The 18,447-nt window shown below is 37.1% G+C and overlaps 4 protein-coding genes across 6 annotated transcripts; 1 reads left to right on the top strand and 3 right to left on the bottom strand.

Annotated features, from left to right (window-relative positions):
• Window positions 1–907: 907 nt before the first annotated feature.
• On the bottom strand, window positions 908–5,751 carry LOC114716803 (putative UDP-glucuronate:xylan alpha-glucuronosyltransferase 3). Of its 3 annotated transcripts, none has more exons than XM_028901866.1 (5): window positions 5,548–5,751; window positions 5,298–5,401; window positions 3,717–3,923; window positions 2,706–3,343; window positions 908–2,203 (listed from the first exon to the last, which is right to left on the bottom strand). In XM_028901866.1, exons 2-5 carry the CDS (start codon window positions 5,354–5,356, stop codon window positions 1,173–1,175), a joined length of 1,935 nt encoding a protein of 644 aa, XP_028757699.1. In that variant the 5' UTR covers window positions 5,357–5,401; window positions 5,548–5,751; the 3' UTR covers window positions 908–1,172. The 3 variants fall into 3 exon arrangements, with proteins under 3 accessions (XP_028757699.1, XP_028757700.1, XP_028757698.1); XM_028901867.1 differs by having other exon boundaries at window positions 5,544–5,751; XM_028901865.1 differs by having other exon boundaries at window positions 5,493–5,751.
• A 3,170-nt stretch (window positions 5,752–8,921) lies between these two features.
• Window positions 8,922–9,842, bottom strand: LOC114716728 (uncharacterized). The gene is made up of 3 exons (XM_028901775.1): window positions 9,711–9,842; window positions 9,431–9,617; window positions 8,922–9,286 (listed from the first exon to the last, which is right to left on the bottom strand). Exons 1-3 carry the CDS (start codon window positions 9,840–9,842, stop codon window positions 8,922–8,924), a joined length of 684 nt encoding a protein of 227 aa, XP_028757608.1.
• A 3,071-nt stretch (window positions 9,843–12,913) lies between these two features.
• On the top strand, window positions 12,914–14,280 carry LOC114716785 (pathogen-related protein-like). The gene is made up of 4 exons (XM_028901844.1): window positions 12,914–13,253; window positions 13,369–13,501; window positions 13,611–13,912; window positions 13,990–14,280. Exons 1-4 carry the CDS (start codon window positions 13,134–13,136, stop codon window positions 14,131–14,133), a joined length of 699 nt encoding a protein of 232 aa, XP_028757677.1. The 5' UTR covers window positions 12,914–13,133; the 3' UTR covers window positions 14,134–14,280.
• A 1,584-nt stretch (window positions 14,281–15,864) lies between these two features.
• Window positions 15,865–18,272, bottom strand: LOC114716719 (succinate dehydrogenase subunit 5, mitochondrial-like). The gene is made up of 4 exons (XM_028901766.1): window positions 17,997–18,272; window positions 16,660–16,970; window positions 16,378–16,563; window positions 15,865–16,111 (listed from the first exon to the last, which is right to left on the bottom strand). The coding sequence occupies exons 1-4, from the start codon at window positions 18,181–18,183 to the stop codon at window positions 16,055–16,057; spliced, it is 741 nt and encodes a 246-aa protein (XP_028757599.1). The 5' UTR covers window positions 18,184–18,272; the 3' UTR covers window positions 15,865–16,054.
• Between the last annotated feature and the right edge of the window lie 175 nt (window positions 18,273–18,447).

Consider the following 18,447-nt stretch of genomic DNA (forward strand, 5'->3'; position numbering starts at 1 on the left):
TTTGTCAATGGTTAATCTGTTATATACAGGAGTTATTTTATTATTTTGAGTAAGAAATTAGTTAATTATAAAAAAATATAACATAATTTTCTTCGAAATATCCCTGTATAATCCTGGCTTGTATATCAAATTATATAATTAAGGTAAATTATATTGAAAAAATAAATATAAAAATTAAAATAAGATTTTATATTTAAGATTAATCTAATTCCTAATTACCTCTCATGTTAAAAATCACAAAGTATTAAGATTGGAAGAGCGCGGCGCTCATGGCTCAAAAAAGAGCACACCCACACCGATGCATTGAGTTTATTCTAATGTGCAAATTAAATAGATCATTGGTATCGCAAATTATACCATTCATAATAAATAAAATATACTATTCATGATAGATAAAAAATAATGCAGCTTAAAATCAGATTTCACGTATGGTCAAAAAGGAAATCAATTTTCATGCGACAAAACATGTCTGGTCTTAATCTCCAGTGATATATATATTTTTTTTGGCTAAGCACATATATTTTCATATTAGAGATAATCCTTTCACTAAGTAAAAGCAACTCTCTCAATAAGGATTAAACTTTGATTGGTCACATTATAAAGAACTAATTCTTTTTATTAGATCTAATCCTATTGGTAATCTCATGTTATATATTTGCAAATAAACACGCTATGCTTCCAGATCATAATATAACCGTAGTCCTAAATTCCAAGTTCGAGGCCTTTTTATTTGGGGCAATAACTTCAACGCAATATCCCATTAGTATACGTCAGGACATCGGGCCTCTTTGCTTGCAAATAAAGAAAGAGATAATTACCAGCACGTGCAAGGAGGGATGTAAAATATGTTTGATATGATCATGTCAATAAAACTGGGAACTATTCTGCCCGCAAGTGCCAATCCAAATCTTAAAATGGTATAAATTACACTGAGGAAACAAACAATAAATTATAGTTCGATGCCACATAGCCCGCACAATAAAGAATTAAGAATTAAGAAATACCCATAAGAATGATGTAACTAAGTTTAAAAGAACGGAGAAAACTCTGGTGAGTAAATGCAATTAATGGAAAATTTTGACCTAGTTACAGAGCAGCGCATGAGGGCAAATTTTGCAAGTAGCAATTATGCAAAAGTTACGATAACTATGAAAGCATGAAAAATAATTTATTTATACGGAAGAGAGAGGCTTGGTAGTGATGGCAGGTGGTGAATTTGTAGCTGTAGAGTTATCTGTCCAATTCTTTTCGCCCCAGTGCCATAACATGCTCTCCCAGAAGCAGAAATCCTCAAAGCATTTTTTTAAACGCTTGTCTTTTATCTTAATTTTCCAGTGACCATCAGTATAGTTCCCTTTTTCTGCCTGTCTACGATCCCACTCTAATTGTGCCTTCTGCTTGGACCTAAGCAAACAGAACTTCTGTAATTTCTCTGGCATGGCATCATGCACCTTCCACCATGTCGCATGAGCCACATCACTGGCAAACTCCTGCAGAATGTCCACATTCCAGTTGCAGTCATAATCTCGGAAGCAAAGCCAGGGTTTATTACCCAAATAATGGAGGACATAAAGAATTGGAGGATCAGCTCCAAAGAGACGAGTTTTCATAATTTTTTTCTCCTCCTCATCACCTTCCCAGAAGTGCTTCAGAAAGTTCATGTGTTTTGGAATCCGATGCCACCATGTGAATATTTCATTCAGATACCCCTGGTCCCCACCATTGTAGGAGACAATCTCATTGATGTGATCCATCAGCAATTGAAATGTACAATGTGACGGTTCAATTACCATCACTCCTGAGTTGAAAAGGGTGGCATTATTTCCTATGGCTGATATCTCAGGCATCTCAAAGAGGAAATCGATATTCCTCAGTATAAGCATATCAGCATCGATGAAAATAATTTTGTCATATTCTGTTAGCTGCCAAAGGCGGAATTTGCTATAATTCCACTCATTGTATGCCTCTGGCTCAGCTTTTGGGTTCCTGATTCTCTTGATAGTATGAATCTTCCATCCAGCAGCCGCCAGGCCCCCCCTATGATAGTCGCTAATTGACTCATCTACTAAAATCACAAGATCTCTTGTTGAACCAGCCATGCGAATACTCTGAGCAGCAACAATGGCTCCACAAACATAAAGATGTGCAGAATGCAGGATGGTTGCATAAGCTTCTCGGTGTGCCCTTTCCGAGTAAAAGTTTTCTATCAGAATTTAAAAATATGCTGTTAGGGTCCCATCAAAATATCCAAAAAAAAAACCTGTAAAAATAAAAATTCAACAGAACAATGCACTTTCAAAAGCTATCCTGGTCGTCTTATGTTCTAAATGGCACATCAAGATTTTACTTCATTAACATACTGCATGAAATTAAAGATCAAAGATGGATATACAACAGGTAATCAGATTCAATAAACAGAAATCCATTGCTTTCTCTGACATTAAGGATCAAATTTGTTCAGCAAGTATAACTTGACCTTGGAAAAGCATTTGAGTTATACTGGTCCTTCGAACGTGACAGTTATATCCCCTAGCTCCAAATATGCATTTATCATGCTCCTGATTTTCATTTTTATTCACTTGCAGAAAATGATATAGTATAATTCCAAGCTCAAAAATCAAGATGCAATCTTAGGCAGAGGTGGGAGAGGGAGCAAGAACACAAAAGCAAAGTACAGAAGCACAAGAAACTAATTTAAAACGGACCTTTAGCAGTAAGAGGAACTGATAGCTCGCATGATCCAGCTGGCAGCTGTAGCTTAGCCCTCAGCGTATGCAGCCTAGGTTCATAAAGCCATGCATTACCTTCATGTTGAATGAGTTCTTTGCATGTGAAGAGATTTGGGGTAGGGAAGCAGTCAGTGACAAAAAGCACACGCACTGGATGATGCCCTTTGGAAGAGGCCGCAAGCCTTGCTGCCTCAAGCTGCAGGTGCAGACGAGCCACATCTCTTGACCATCTCCCTGACTTGTTGCAGGGAAGCTTGACAGCAACGAGATCAAGCCTTGGTTTTCCAGGGACTTGAATTTTTGGCAGTGCAGGACAAACAGGAACTTCAAATTCTTCTTCTTCATCTATCCATTCAGGGTACAGGACTTCCCATGTTATGTTACTTGAAGCATAGTTCAGACGTAGAACTACGTGCTCAGCGTCTGGCATTAGCTGTTTCCATTGGTCAATCTCACTTTCATTAAAGTTTAACAAACCAACTCCCTGATATGTGTTTATATCTGTCAATTTTGCAAGAACTTTTGATATTTCGCCCCACTCAACATTTAGAAGAGAAGCATAACGCTGATCCGTAGTATCAAACTCTCTTTTCCATTTGTCAACAAAAGTTGGCCTGCAGTAGCAAAATTTTCCTCAATAACATAACAAAAGAAGCATGCGAACATACACAAATAATTTTTCCTGATTGAAAGGCATCGATTGTCATTGTAAAATCTGAAGAGGATAAAGGGGAAAAAAGAAGACTTAGAGTCTTCAACTTAAATACTCAGGCAGAGTAGACGAATCATTATAAATTAATGATCCATATATAGATGCAATAACTGGATATTAAAGTCTCAAACGAGAAGGAGATGAGCACACTCCTCCAATCCAGAAAAGTCCAGAATCAGCAAGAAAGAGATATGGTAGCAGGAAACAACTGGAGCTTAATATATGACAACTCCGTGAAATGTTAAAGCACTGTTGGGAAAAATATGTACTCATACCTTGCCATGGAGTTTGATAGAGGACCAGTGTTATAAATTGCTGGAGGATGGAAAATTGTGACCAAAGTTCCCAATAAAATAACCACCATAACCACCTTCCAGGTGGGCTTGCAATTTATACTCCTATCCTGAAATGGCGCATGTAACGCCTTCTCAACATCTTTTAAGTATTTACTTCTTTGAGATCTTCTCTTGTTAGCATCCTCACTGCACCAATTAAGAATAATCAATGTTTCTGTGCATGCATAAGAGAAAGAGAGAGAAGGATATCCTGGGAAGCAATAAGGGGAACAGCAAAAGTTAAACAGAAGAAAGAAAATAGAGCATCGAGACAATGGTCCAATCTCATGTCATTATCAACTCATACAACTAAGATTATGAGCATATTTGTTTCCAGGGGGCAATTCACGAACAAATTGAATATGGAATATGGAACAGATTGTCAAAGCATTATAAATCCCTGCCTGCGCCTACTCATAATCAGTCTTCCAGCCCTCTATAAATTTCAATAATCAACATATATGACCTCTATCTTTCTAACATAAAGCATAGTATCATGATATCAAGAAGGAAAAAAACAGAGCAGGTGGCTCTTACCAGATAGTTGAGCCGGTTGACAAGTGGTATACATTTTCACTCTAAATCTTTTCTTTTATGATAGTGTGCTTGACACACTAATAATAACTAAGTAATTAAAATGATAAGCACTCAGCCACATACAAAGTTAATTCTAACTTCCAACGACAATTATAAAACATAAAAAGGAATGAGGCAAGTAAACAATAACTCTAGTGCTCACTTGTGCCAAACTGAGTCATGTTAGTGCGCAGTGGCTGCGGGAAAATAATTCTTTTACATTGAAGTACAGATTTATCCTCAAAGTCAACAGCAAATGATTCAACAGAAGTGTGTGCGTTAGTGCGAAAGAACTCTAGTCCTCAAAAGAATGTCAAAGTCAGCAACAGGAGACCCATGTCAGAACCCATTACGACGTGTTTCTACGTTATAAATTGAAGGGGGTTAATGGAGAGGAAATAGTTCCCCTACTTCAAAGTTTTAAACTTGAAAGAGAGGAACAGGAGAGGAGAACAATTTCCCCTCCTCCCAACTTGTAATTTATCGTTCAACCCAAATTAATTAATTCAAATGCAAGGTAAGGGCTATATTGAAATGTTAAACTTCTAATATTTCCCGATTTCCGTGTTTTGGTGAATTAAGCATCTCCTTCCCTCTTTTTCCAAGCTTCCAAACATAAAACCCGGTTCTTGTAATAGATGATGACCTAAAATTTCGTCCCAGAAGAACTTACGCTAAAACATAGGGGAGCTAAGACAAAATATTTTGAGAACTGACTCCCATACAAAGACATCCCGTATCAAAGGCCAGCCAGATATCTGAAATATTATTAATGTAGCACCTGAACCATAGACCCGTGAACCGAAACACAGATCACGGCTGTTTTCTTGCCTTAACTTTGTTATACAGGACGACATAAGACCTCAGAAATTAAATGCAGCGAGGGAGGGGGGGGGAGCGGAATGAAAAAGGTCTGTGCAGTGGAGAAAGATAAGTGTGACTAACTTAGTTGAGGCCGACGGCCGGTGCCGAGGCTCTACGATGTTTGGGGAGGATACTCTCATCTCTGTCTCAGCCGAAGCAGTGGTGAGGTGACATCTGAATTTGATCTACGAGACAATAAACGGAATGCAAAATTAAAACCGACGTAAAATTAACAAGAAGTAAGCACTACACGTTGCACTGTAATTAGATAAAGACCAGTAGAGAATATCGATAAGTGCGTTCAACACCGGTGATCCACACAGTGACTTGCGATTCAGAAGAAGTCAAAGTATCTTCGGAAGGCAGCAAAATGAACTTGAAAAATCAACTTGATACGGTTGCTGAACTAGAGAAGAAAAGAACCCTAAGCTGCGATCAACAAGAATGGTGGTCGCCGAGAGCAGAGACCACCGCAAAAGACGGAGTCGGTAAGAATCGAGAAAACGGTCAGAGGAGCTTATTACATTTTGTTCGCCTCAGCCGCCTGTCGCTGCATAATTTATTAAGATTTATTAAGATATAATACTCCTCTAATCCTTAATATAGGAATTAGTTCTTGAATTAGTTTTGATTTTAAATATAAGATCTATTTATTATATTTATCAATTTTCTCTAAGTTACCCATATGAATACTCCCTCAATCATAATCAAGTAGAAGAGGGAGAAAGGGTATTAAAAAAAAATAATTACGGTGTTTTAGGAAAAATATATCACTTTTCTTATAATAAACTAACTTATTTAACTTTCTTAATCTAATCAATTTAATTAAATGGATCTTATATTAAAAAGCGGAGGAGTATTAATAATAATGGCTGGATGCATTGTTCTCCCGATAAATTACGCTTTTCTATATTCGAAAGATAGAGAAAATTTACTCCCTCTACCAAATCTTAACTGAGAAAAGAATAATAAGATTAGCGTAAAGAAATGCAAAGCCAATTGTCAAAATATACGCCAATCATAGCACGCTTTTCCTCGATATTTTTTAAGCAAACGTAGTCCAGAGTTTTATTTTTAATTCAACTATTTAAAACACATTTTGTGACGGAATTGGTCAGTACCTTTTTTCATAAATGCTTGTTGAGGAAAAATCGCATCTCGCAACCTTGCGAGTGAATTTAATTTTTGTTCCGGTTTTTGAATTTTTTTTGGCCAAAATTTTGAATTATTCATTGTTGCCGTACTGACAAAATTATAAAACAATGTGTTAACTGTTAAGAGCATGTTTTCTTTTTTCTTAAATATCGGGAATATGCTCTTGTTTCGCGAGATGTGTACATCAACATCAGTAGTTACGAGTCAAAGGGACTTATGAATGATAATTGAACTATGATAACGGGTCACGTAATTATCATGATCAGTTATGCAATAATAGACGCTTAATTTTGCTGATAGAGCTCGCTCTGGGCTGCCTACCTAATCTGTTAAAACAATTATGAAGAAGATTCGTTGGGTTAGGATGGGAAATACGGAAGATGGGTTAGCTGGCCATGTTTGCGGGGGCCAAATTAATAATACAATTAATATGCTAACCGCAAAGCCCCCGCGTTGTGTCCTCTCGGCTTAATTTTATGCGCCACAGATTACAATTCATCGCCTTCTATTTTCTCCTCTTGCCTTAATTGCTGCATCGCTTTTTAATATAGCAATAAGAATTTGGAAAAACATAATACATCCTTTTACCGTTAATATAACAACTAGTTGACTAATTTGTATAGATTAATAAAGTTTATTAAGTTATTTGTAATAATTATATGTTGTCTTTTCCATAATATCTTTTTAAATTATGTATATTAGTTATAACTATTATTTGATGAAATTTTTAACATATACAACTCCTATAAAAACTACTTTAGAAAAATGAATAACTATAAGAAACAAAATGGATTGGAATATTATATTTAGGATCAAATTGAAAATCAAATTTATTAAACACTGAAGGTGGTATTACATGAGTATTTAATAATTTTAACTAGTAATTGCTTCTGGGTCACATCTCACATGGTGGATTTGGTTGTTCGATGATATGATTATATAGAATATAAGGCAGGGTTAAAGGAATAATGGACCAATTATAAAAATAAGAATGCACATGATCCCTTACGTGTGAGGGTGGCGAACTTTTGGATCCAAGCCACGGCCTCAACCCTGAGCATATTTAATTATATATGGCATGTGGAATCTGTCTAAGAAAAAGAAATGAAAGCATTTAAATTTTTTTTTAAAAAAAAAAAAGTTCGAGAAGAGAATCCAACATCCGTAAATGAATAATCGCTATTTTCATCTCTGAATGAAGTTATATATATATATATGAACCTCTCAATTTTCTAACCACCCAAATGCTACGCCGGAAGCATCAGTACCACAACCTTCTCCCCATTCTGGAGATCTTAAAAAGGGTACACCCTTACACGAGTGAAACAAGACCATACATTTAATGCGTAAAGCTTTGGGATCGATAACCAGGGGCACAAACTTACATCACACTCGAGTTGAAAGCATCCATAATTACTTCTCGTAAACATGGATTTCCAAATGAGCCATCTCAGAGATCACAGCATTTTCTCCGACGGGAGTCTCCAACGCCGACATTCAGGCAAATCTTTAAATCTTCTGACAAATAATCTCTTAAAAAAGCGATGGTAGGAGAATCACTTTTTAAATTTTTTTTTTTCGTGTACATTAAAATTATTTTTAATTGGGTATGCTAAAAATATTCCCACAGCCTGTAACTTAGTGAATAAGAAGGGCATGCATTACAGCAGGTTCGGCACACGAGCTTACTGTGAAGGCGTCAGGTTGGGCATTTTGAGAGTTGTTTGTTTAGCTCTGAACACAACTAGTTTTGCCACACAAAAAATCGCCCACACAAATAAATCCTTCCAAACACTTAGAAATAATAACCTCCACGTACTTACGCCTGGCTAAGCTAATTAGAAATATGGTTCTGAATATACAGAATGATCAATATTCAGCTCCTCCGAGATCAGACCGCGCCTGCATCTACCTCGGCTAGCGCCCTCACCATCCGTCGTTATTACTTTTGCAGTGTCTCTATCCACTCACATCTATTCTTTTCGATCCGATTCCATTAGCACGTTGTGTAATGAAGGCTTTTCGTTGGATCATTCACTGCCTTTGATGACATCCTTTTAATATGCTTCCACACCCCACACACACACTTGGGTCATTCGGACTCCCAAACTAACGGAAAAGCATACTGAACTTTTTCACATTCCAGGTGCCGAGATACGAACAGGAATAGCTGATAGTGAATTGATGATTAATGATATAGTCACGTCCAAAAGATTTTGACCCTCTTCTTATCCATCTACCATCCACGTCAACTCAGGCCTCCAGTACTGTGGAAATTTAAGCCCTATCACACGGGAAAATGCAAAGGACAAGACTGGGCACCTGGAGAGAGAGTTCTTCACAATAATACAGTCATACAGATATCACAAAAACGTCCGGGAAATGACTGAGAAAGAAGCTGACCGAACATAACTACTAGAAAGTTCAGATTTCAAAATATGGCGTGCTTTAATTACTGGAAGTGGATCCCTTGGTACTGTCTCACAAGGCCAAAAACGACTCAAAATTTGGAGTAGCGAATGTTTATCTGAAGACTTATATATATAAGAGCTAATTTTCACTTTTTAACTCGCCCTCCATTCCCAGCTTTAAATCGGGTGTGAAGGAGATCTTCTTGCAGTCTTTGGAAAGCCACTTGGATTTCATGTAAGCGGCTTTTCTCCATGGAGGAACGTGAAGGCCTTTCTCTCTCAACGATTTCTTAGCAGCTGAACAAAGCAAAGAGGTTATGTTGCTCCATCTTTCTTCAGTACCAACAAAAATCGAAGGAGGCATGTCAGTGAGGTCTTCGTATGCTCTCGTTGGTTTTGCCAGCAAAAACTGTGACCTGAAGTCCATATCCACTATCAGCCTTGCTGCTTTGCCTTCAATAGTGTTGCCCATCACCATCATCACGTCTATGAATTCGTAATCACTTGTGAACTTAAAAGCTAGATGAAAACCCAAAATAATTATCAAATTATCGGATATATATATATATATATATATATATATATATAGAGTCAGGCGAGGAATTTAGAAAAGCATCATATCATCTCAAAGAAGAGCTCAGAGGAAACCTTTAGGACGATTGATAGTGGGCAACCAGGACGTTTGGCAAAGAGAAGCTTCATAGCCATCCATTCTGAGTTTTATCACAACCAGCTTCTTCAAGTGAGAAGCACCATCACATTCTTCATCTTTTGCATACTTCGGAATCTTTTCAAGAATCTCTACTTCAATATCTGTGACCTCCCATAGTATTTCCTGTAAAAAGAAATATCGGTGAGGCGTGGGGACATTTAACTAAGCATGGAAAAGAATTGAAGGAACAAGGAAATGATATTAAGATAAAGAAACCTGCAACTGCGAGGTGATGCATACGGGTTTGTGAATTTCAGAGAGGGCCTCGGAAGTAAAGGCTGCTTCGGAATCAGATTCAATGAAATCTCTAACCATTTGAAGGAGCTGATCCTCTGTCAAGCTACCCATTTTCTTCCACCTATTCAACGGCATTGCTAGGGAGCTATAAAACGAAAGACGGCGATTGACTTTGGCCCAGTTGAGTGTGGGGTGATTCCTTTCCACCTCGTTTCTTCGACGGTGCGAAGGCTTTATTTTAGGAATTCCAAATTTCGAATATTTCAACACACGTGTCAACTCGTCATGACGTGAAGACAATAATATAAAAACCACGACTTGCCGTGTATTTCTAGAGCTAAGAAATTCCAGTGATTTTGTTCCTACGACAGAACTTCCTGCATCCCTCATTGGTTTTCCTCCCCAGCCAATCTCAAGATAAACTACTAGCCCACACACTATAATTTTAAAAAAAACAAAGAATTGACGAATAAGAGAACACACATAGCAGACGTTTGGTGAATATAAAAAACATGCAGTATTTTTCTAATTCTCTATTATTATATCGAGATGTCTATATTTTTACTCCTCCTGAAATAAAAAGGCTTTCAGATGGCACAGTCAAAACTGTCTATAAATAAAGTATTCTTAAATTGAAAACCTATCCAGTCAATTTTCCTTTCCATTTTATTCACCATCGACGACTCCTTAAAAATTGGATTTCAAAGAAAAAAACGATTTTCACACTGATTTTCAATTAATTAATTAATTTTGAGATCATATAAAATGACCTATTTTAACACTATTTTCTCGTCCAATGTTGATTGGGTCTTGCGATACAGATCCGATAAGTATGATGTGGGCTGGGCATTTGACATGTTTCTACTACATAGACCATCTGCACGGGAATATGGCCCATCCAAATTTCCATTGGTGGGTCTAGAAAACCTACCCAATTAATCCCCGTTAGAGTAATAGCAATGTTAACCAATATATAGTTTGGACGAGGCCTAATGTGGGTTGGGTTAAGCTGAATGTAGGTGGAGCTATGAGTAAATCAAACAGTAAGGCTGGCTGTGGTGGAATAATCCGAGACCATAATGGTAATTGGATCGCTGGTTTTACTCATTACATTGGAGTCTGTGAACCCTTTGAAGCGGAAGAATGGGCAATTTATAGAGGCTTGAAGCTAGCTTGGGAACTTGGATCGAGAAGAGTAATTCTTGAATCAGATGCCAAGAACCTTCTTCGCATGCTTCAGGATAGTCAACGCTACGGAAGGGCCAGCCTCCTCTTTTTCCAGATCCAAAACTTCATGTGTTGTCCTTGGGAATTAAAGTTACAGGCTATTTCAAGACAGCAGAACCAGATTGTTGATGCCTTAGCAAAAGAGGGTCTTTCCAGATCTTCTACTATGGATTCGTGTCCTCCTCATTTACAGATAATTGTGCAGAAAGAGTCCATGGGATTCATTTCCCCTCCTACTTAGTTTAACTTAGCCGGGCTTTGCCCTCTCTCGTAACAAAAAAAAAAAACCTTGTCGTCCATTGTTTTTCAGCCGATCAACAAAAGAAGCCTTCCGAGAGTAGGCCAATGCTCTACGATGAGAGAGCACCAGAGACATCGTGTTTTCTGCAAAGATGTCAAGTTTCTAGCCAACTTTTTTTGTTTTTGATAAAAAGAATGAATTTAATACTACCTCATATATTTAATATAAGAATAGTTAACTAATTTAAATAAATTAAAAAATTAATTAAATTAGTTATTTGTAATAAATATGTGTTATTTTACCTAAAATACTTTTGCCAAGCAAGTGTTATTTGATTAAATATTTAACCTATGTAATTACTATAATGATTACTTTGGATCAACATAAAAAACAAAATAAATTGAGATTTGTATTTAATACCAAATTAAAAGTCAAACTAACTCTTATATTAAAAAACAGAGATAGTATTAAACGGCGAGAAAGACACAGTCTAAAACAAGAAAGCATAAGCCTACAAGACAGATCTATTACAAAAATATAAAACCTAGAAATTTCTTGCCAACTTGCTCTCTGCAAAACTCTACCACACGTCTCCTCTCAGCGCAAGCTATCTTGCTATTTGTCATTATTTGGATTCTTATCGTACGAGATTAAATCCGCACATATATTGCTGTTTACTTTTGATTCTAAATATAAAACCCTTATACTGACTAGTATAAATGTTTTATATTTAGGACCGGAGAGTAATTGACAAAGTCAAAGAACTATCTAAACTAAAACTTTTCCCTCAAGATTTTTCCTTCCTCAGTTTTGAATTCAATGTATTGTTATTTTTTTCTTAATTTTTGAATCAGGACTTGGCCGGACAAATTCATCTTGTGGCAATTTCATGAATGAAGTGATAACGCCTTTTTTTGTTTTAAAAATTCTTATGCACCTTTCATGAATGCTCACCAGTCTGTCCTCGTATAGTCCTTGATATGATTTATAATTTTATATGATTTAGATGTGACCCCAAAAAAAAAAATCCCTAGGCAACTCGTTTTTTCAAAACTTTGACTGTCCTTCACTTTTAAACTATCCGTTCAAACTTTGTAGTGATGACTCATATTTCAAATTTGGAACTTCATACTGTGATCAAATATGAAACAAAATTGAAGAGAAAAATCACTACTCTTAAAGTAGATCAGACATATGTGGATATAAATGAATACAAAAATTGTGGACCCACTATAAAATTTGGAATCAAGAAAATCGAGCATACAATGAATCTTCTCAATGATGTCCTAATCTTGGCTGGTTCTCGAATCCTGGTTGTTTCTTTCCCCTTGAGTAAGCTGTTCTCTTTCGGTTCCGTTTTCTTGGAATGTCCTAATCTCTTCGTCCATCATGTCATTATCTTCTTAATAGATGATGATCTCCTCGCCCATCACGTTCTCTTTCGGTTCTGTTTTCTTGCAAACTCCTAATCTCTTGGCCCATTATGTCAATGTATAACCTGCTGCTATTGCATCCATGATATCAGTGATTTATTTCTGTTCTATATTCTTTACTATCTTCTGTTGTCATTAATTAAATATCCAGAATAAGTCCGCGCAATTTGTGGATAGTAAGATTTTGTGCAGACTATACACACTCGCACGGATAAAATCTTGTTATTTGTGACTATAAGGATTCTCACCCTACATGATAAAATAAGTTCTTGTTTTGTCATTTATGTGACCAAGTCAGAGAACCACCTAAACTAAAACCTTTTCCTTTCAGAATTCTCATGCCCCGGTTTTCAATTCAAAATATTATTGTTTACTTTTAAATTTTTGAATATGGAATCGGTAGGGCAAATTCATTTTGCATTCCTGCGTTGAAAAAGTTTCTCAGAGGATATTATAAAACCCAAACTTCAAGCCGCGCGCAACTCACTCTAGCGTGAAGTTATGGAGGACAGTTATCGCACTTTCTTACACGGAGATGCAGAGAAGAACATCGATTGGAGATTTGGTGCCCCTCCTAATTATGATGTTGTCAACAAGCTCTTCGAAGAAGGCAGAACCAAGGTGTCTCTCTCCCCCCCCTCCCCCCTCGTGTGTGTCTAGTGGTTAGAGCAAATATACCAGCTGGGAATAGCGAATCTGTTGATATCAATCTTATGTATTATGCTTTTTCTACAAGGTATGGCCTCCGGGGTCGTTGGAGGAGAAGGTGCAGACTCTCCTAAAGAATTGGGAAATGGAACTTTTCCACAAGGCAGATCCCCGCCAGTACAGATCAATGGACCCAGACAAATATACTTTCAGCCTGAACGGTAACATCGCATAAATAACGAATCAGCAGGATTCTATAACTGCAAACTCGAGGATTTAAGTTCAATATGTTGTGAAGCAAGCTTATTTTCGACTGATGACCATTCACAGGAAGGAAGCCTATAACTTTTGAAGATTTAATCAAGCTTGGTGGAGGGTATAACCCGCTACTGCAAACCTCCCTGCCAGACAAATTCAAGTTATACAATCCAGATGAAGAAACAGCAGAGTCATCTCACAAGGCTTTTACAACTACTTTCCCCCGAGGGTTTGCTCTGGAGATTGTCCACGTGTACTGTGGCCCACCAGTGGTTGTTTTCAAGTTCAGGCACTGGGGTTACATGGAGGGTCCTTTCAAAGGCCATGCCCCAACTGGAGAAAAGATTGAATTATTTGGAATAGGCATTTTCACGGTAATCAGCTTTACCCAAGCTAGAAAACAAAGTGACCATGTTTCTTCTGTTTTAGTAATATCTCTTTGTGGTTACAGTTGGACGAGGATGAGAAAGTAATGAAGGTGGAGTTCTTTTACGATCCTGCCGAGCTGCTTGGACCTCTCTCGAAGGGCCCTGTCTCTGATGGCTCTAATGAAGATGCCGTTTCAAGCTGTCCTATCATGACGAATACTGGGTAGAGAACCCCACAAGTTTCCACCCAAACTTGAATAAATGATCTGAGTGCTTCAATCAGTTCAAGGTTGTTGCAGGATGATTATGTTTTATGACTGTGTCACCTCCCTCCCACCGTCCAATATAATAAAGAATATATTGTGAGATATGCATTTGCTTAACTGCTTGACATTTAATGCGAAGGAAGTAGGAGCATATAAGTCAGAGGTTCCCGCTGACTTAGGGGGAAGCAAAATACCTTTATTTTTGAGTCAGCCAACGGGTTTAGAATTCAACAAAGAGTATAATCTCACGCTAAAGCGGATAATCGGTTTATCTCATTCTTCATCTTTTCATATCATTAATTATAGTTTATTTGCGCTGAAAATAAAAATTAAACAGTTATAGTTTTGACCATGTCGCTTATAGGAAGAAATTATGCACCACTGATAGGGAGTTAATCCAATTTCATGAGGAAGGAAAATCTAATTTGTTACGAGTAGGTGGGCTTACTATATTAAATCTTGCCCTATACTAATAAGACATGACGGAGTAAATTAGACTATTAGAGAGGATCTTGCTAAATGCAAATAAAGGATGCTAGAGAAAAGAAAATACAAACAAAATAAAAGGGTGGATATGAGACGTATAAATTCTTGACACAGACAGATTCTGGACGATTTTGTGGCGTATAAGCTATCGGGACTCTTCCATGAGGGCAATTTTGAACACAAAATGCATAGGAGTCAATTTCAAGACGATGCACAGGATAGCCGAAGCAACAACAAAGTTTTATTTTACTATATGGGTTGTTAACGCCATTAAACTTCATTCAAGACCAAATATTTAGATATGTTGTTAATTAATAGATTTTAGCATTCTCTTTAACCTTCACCTGTATTTTTTAGAGAATTCCATACCATTCGATCAACCATTCCCATTAGCAGATTCAAAGATTTTCTTTACACGTGACCAAACCATCTTAAATGGTTTTTAACCTTTTTCTTATTGACAGCAGCCATTCCAAATTTTTTTTGTATATATTCATTACGAATTTTATCTTTTTTTGTATGACTATATATCCATCTTGACATTCTTATCTCAACTACCTTCACTTTATGTTTATGCAAACTGTCATAAAGTCTAATACTCACTACCATATAACATTGTTAGTTTTATAATAATACAATAAAACTTTCTTTTAATATTATTAGGTGCAACAAATTAGTGAAAATGGAAGTATTCCTTTGATGACACGCATCTATTAACTGTTATCTGTCAGATTAATAAGCGCAGCCCCGTCCACTTTGAAAAATGAACAAATCGATCTACTTTAGTACATGATCAGGGCCCTCGGCAAAACACATGGATCCTGAATCAGACTTTTATGCATTTGTCAACATATCTTCAGCCTTTTACCGATTTTGTGTCACCTTGAAGGCCAGTTAGCTTGGCGATTTTAGTTAGCTAGCATATGACCACCAAAGGTGGCTTCCAAGGTCAACAGAAGCGTGGATATACCAAGTTTTGTGATTTTATATAAATTCCCTTTTGGAATTCAGTTTAACATAAATTCCCCCTTTCTGATATCCCATTATAGATCAAAATTACCGGAGGCGAAGATTGTCGAAACTGTAACTTTCAACACGTGTTCATGGCCAGTTGAGACCATGAGTCACCACCAACGCAAGCCATAGTCTCCTCTAATTATTATCGAGGCATTCATATTGTTACCTTGCGAAAACAACAAATCAAACTGAAATAAGACATTGGTGAAGGATTACTGCAAAAACATTGCGAAGACATGTTGCTTTATTCTTGCAAAACCAATGCGCCCTTGTGTACATGCCATAAGAAGCTCAACAACAAAGTTTAGGAGAAAACAAATCGCACCGTCTGCAGATATGCAAAAGCATAACTTTAAACAGACAATTACATGGGCTGTTTCTATGCTCTCTGTTCAACATATGAACCTGCAAGTCCAGAAGTTCCAAGAACAGAAACCTGCAAATGAAAAGCCTGTATTAGACGGATAATTGGAATCTGTAGTCGTTCATAATACAGAAGACTGATTACATATATCTATTCAAAAATAAATGAAGAGGGACCAAAGTGATGATGATAAGACTCAGCTAAACTGCCTAAACATATTTCAAGGGGGGAAAAAAATGAAAAACTATCAATCTTGTAGTAGTGCCCAGTGCCCACTAACTTGGAAATATCATCACAAGTGCAATAGTGTACATTCAGAGGGCAAGAAATGAAGATACCTTTCCCCACTCAGAACCAAGGCCGCCGCACCTCATTTTCAAGTGGATCATCTTTGTGCCCAGTTCCATCTCCACCTTCTTCCGTAGATAGTTTTCATCCGGCCCAAACGAACTCAAATAAGTGTTGTAACGATCAAAAACAGTTTTAAGCGCATTCTTTATATGATCAGGTGCGGGCTTTGCATCCTAAAATGATCATTAAAATTTCAGACTATCACCATGGGAGAAGGGAAAGTTAATGCAATTATGTGTAACGTTGCAGGAAAATGAACATTTACATACCTCGCCGCTTAACCCAATGCTGTCGTCAATTTCCATTTTTAGGGTCACTAGTATCCCACTAAACTCTTCAATGGCTTCTGCAGCACGGAAGACATTTTCAACTATTTCCTTGCCAGCTTTGTCATCAGTATTTCCAGTTAATGCCGTCTTCACATCATAAATGACAGCATGGGGGAGCTCATCCCAATTTGCTGCCATCAAATCCTTGAAAGCATTTTGTAGCTTAGGGTCTTGAATTTCAGGCAAGTGGGTTACATGCTCACTATAAAATCGTACACTTCCCAAGCCTGTTGAGAGAGGAGACCTGCTTTCTGCAGATGTTTTCACAGATATCTAATTCAGCGTATAATAGCCACCTCTGAGTTTACCAATAAATCTGCAAGTCACATGCATGCAGATGCCAGGTTTTATAGCTATGATTTCACTCCCTAACATACTTCTTTAAAACAGCTGGTTCAATGTCCACCCTCACATTACCAATAACACAGATGATAATGTACTTTGTTCAGCACAACCGCAAAAGCAAGCTCATTAGCTGGAAGAATGGGTAAAGTTTCCCGCTGCAAAACCTACTAGTTATAATTTTTAGGGCCGACAGCCTATTAGGGACAATTCCCTGAAGAAGTCGCAGAAAGAAACTGCCGACAAGTTGCTTTGGATAATAGCATAATCAGATTAAAAACCTAGAAAGTCAAAACAGAATTCCTACTTCATTAGAAAAAGGAAGAATGCAAACTTCTTTCCGACCGTAAGAAATTGGAATGATCGTTTACTCTCTCTCTCCTCCTTCTTCAAAAGCAATCTAGATCCATACAGTCTTATATGAAAAGCTTCAATTCTGGAATTATATGACAAGGTCATAGAAACAAGAAGCCATCCTACTCATGGTGCGAAGTATAATTGCATGACATGACTGTGTGAGGAAATCATAAATGTTATTCTAAAAAAGATATATATATATATATATATATATATATATATAAAATGTGAATTTTAAGATGTTATTCATTTGTAAGCACCACGTTAGGATATTAAGTAACCAATCAGATATCATCACGCAGTGTGAAGGAAGCCAGAATCATTTTTCCTCATAAGAAATCCAATTGATTAAAAGGGAATATATATATGGCTGATCGAATCCCTCCTGCGATGAAAAATGTAATTTTGTGGACAAATTTCATCTTCAATAACTTCTTTTTAGAAAGAGGAATACCGTCCTACGAGTGGACTTGAGTCTATTCCAAAACAACATTTCTGCAAGAGCTGTAGAATATTAAAAAAAAAAACAACGAAAAGAAGTGCATAGAAATAAAAATACTGAACGATGAAGAGAGTACCTGTAGGGAGACGATCGGCAGAAGAAGATACATGAGAGGGAGATAGGTTAAAAAGGGTACGAGCAGCCAAATAGTCGCGGGAGTGAGTATGGCTGGTGCGTAGAATATGGTTATTGTTGGCAGATAAACGATAAGATCTGGAAGCCAGTGATCGGAAAAGTGATCTAAGAGCCGCCCCTTTCCCCATCTTTCTTTCCACTTCGCAATCCGATGGAAGTGCGAGGGCTGATTGTGAACAGTAAACCGAGCAGCGTCCCGTTTACTTTTCCGAGTTTCTCTGCAACATGGAAGTTCCCTAATTATTTTGGTAACATTTTTAAATGAGTAAAACTGGCCAAAAAAAAACTACCGAAATAAAAAAATTGTAAATAAACCTATGATAATATTAATATAGATTTTGATAATAATAGTATAAATTTTGATAACAATTATTATAAACCAGTCTGTGTAT

The sequence above is a fragment of the Neltuma alba genome, unplaced genomic scaffold (assembly GCF_004799145.2).
Source record: "Neltuma alba isolate B1F8T4 unplaced genomic scaffold, ASM479914v2 tig00011687_pilon, whole genome shotgun sequence".
Classification (NCBI taxonomy): domain Eukaryota; kingdom Viridiplantae; phylum Streptophyta; class Magnoliopsida; order Fabales; family Fabaceae; genus Neltuma; species Neltuma alba.

Bases quoted from the DNA above. Each gene is read 5' to 3' on its own strand.
- LOC114716803 (XM_028901866.1), bottom strand. From the start codon at position 5,356: ATGAGAGTATCCTCCCCAAACATCGTAGAGCCTCGGCACCGGCCGTCG. The intron at 3,924-5,297 runs GTTAGTCACACT...TAATTGGTGCAG, and splicing joins CGGCCGTCGGCCTCAACTAA to TGAGGATGCTAACAAGAGAA. The intron at 2,204-2,705 runs GTCCGTTTTAAA...AAATTCTGATAG, and splicing joins AGTTCCTCTTACTGCTAAAG to AAAACTTTTACTCGGAAAGG.
- LOC114716719 (XM_028901766.1), bottom strand. From the start codon at position 18,183: ATGGGGAAAGGGGCGGCTCTTAGATCACTTTTCCGATCACTGGCTTCC. The intron at 16,971-17,996 runs GTACTCTCTTCA...AAACATCTGCAG, and splicing joins TGCCGATCGTCTCCCTACAG to AAAGCAGGTCTCCTCTCTCA. The intron at 16,112-16,377 runs GTATCTTCATTT...TTTCATTTGCAG, and splicing joins TTGGTTCTGAGTGGGGAAAG to GTTTCTGTTCTTGGAACTTC.
- LOC114716785 (XM_028901844.1), top strand. From the start codon at position 13,134: ATGGAGGACAGTTATCGCACTTTCTTACACGGAGATGCAGAGAAGAAC. The intron at 13,502-13,610 runs GTAACATCGCAT...GACCATTCACAG, and splicing joins ATATACTTTCAGCCTGAACG to GAAGGAAGCCTATAACTTTT. The intron at 13,913-13,989 runs GTAATCAGCTTT...TTGTGGTTACAG, and splicing joins TTGGAATAGGCATTTTCACG to TTGGACGAGGATGAGAAAGT.
- LOC114716728 (XM_028901775.1), bottom strand. From the start codon at position 9,842: ATGGGTAGCTTGACAGAGGATCAGCTCCTTCAAATGGTTAGAGATTTC. The intron at 9,618-9,710 runs GTTTCTTTATCT...TTCTTTTTACAG, and splicing joins GCATCACCTCGCAGTTGCAG to GAAATACTATGGGAGGTCAC. The intron at 9,287-9,430 runs GTTTCCTCTGAG...TTAAGTTCACAA, and splicing joins CACTATCAATCGTCCTAAAG to GTGATTACGAATTCATAGAC.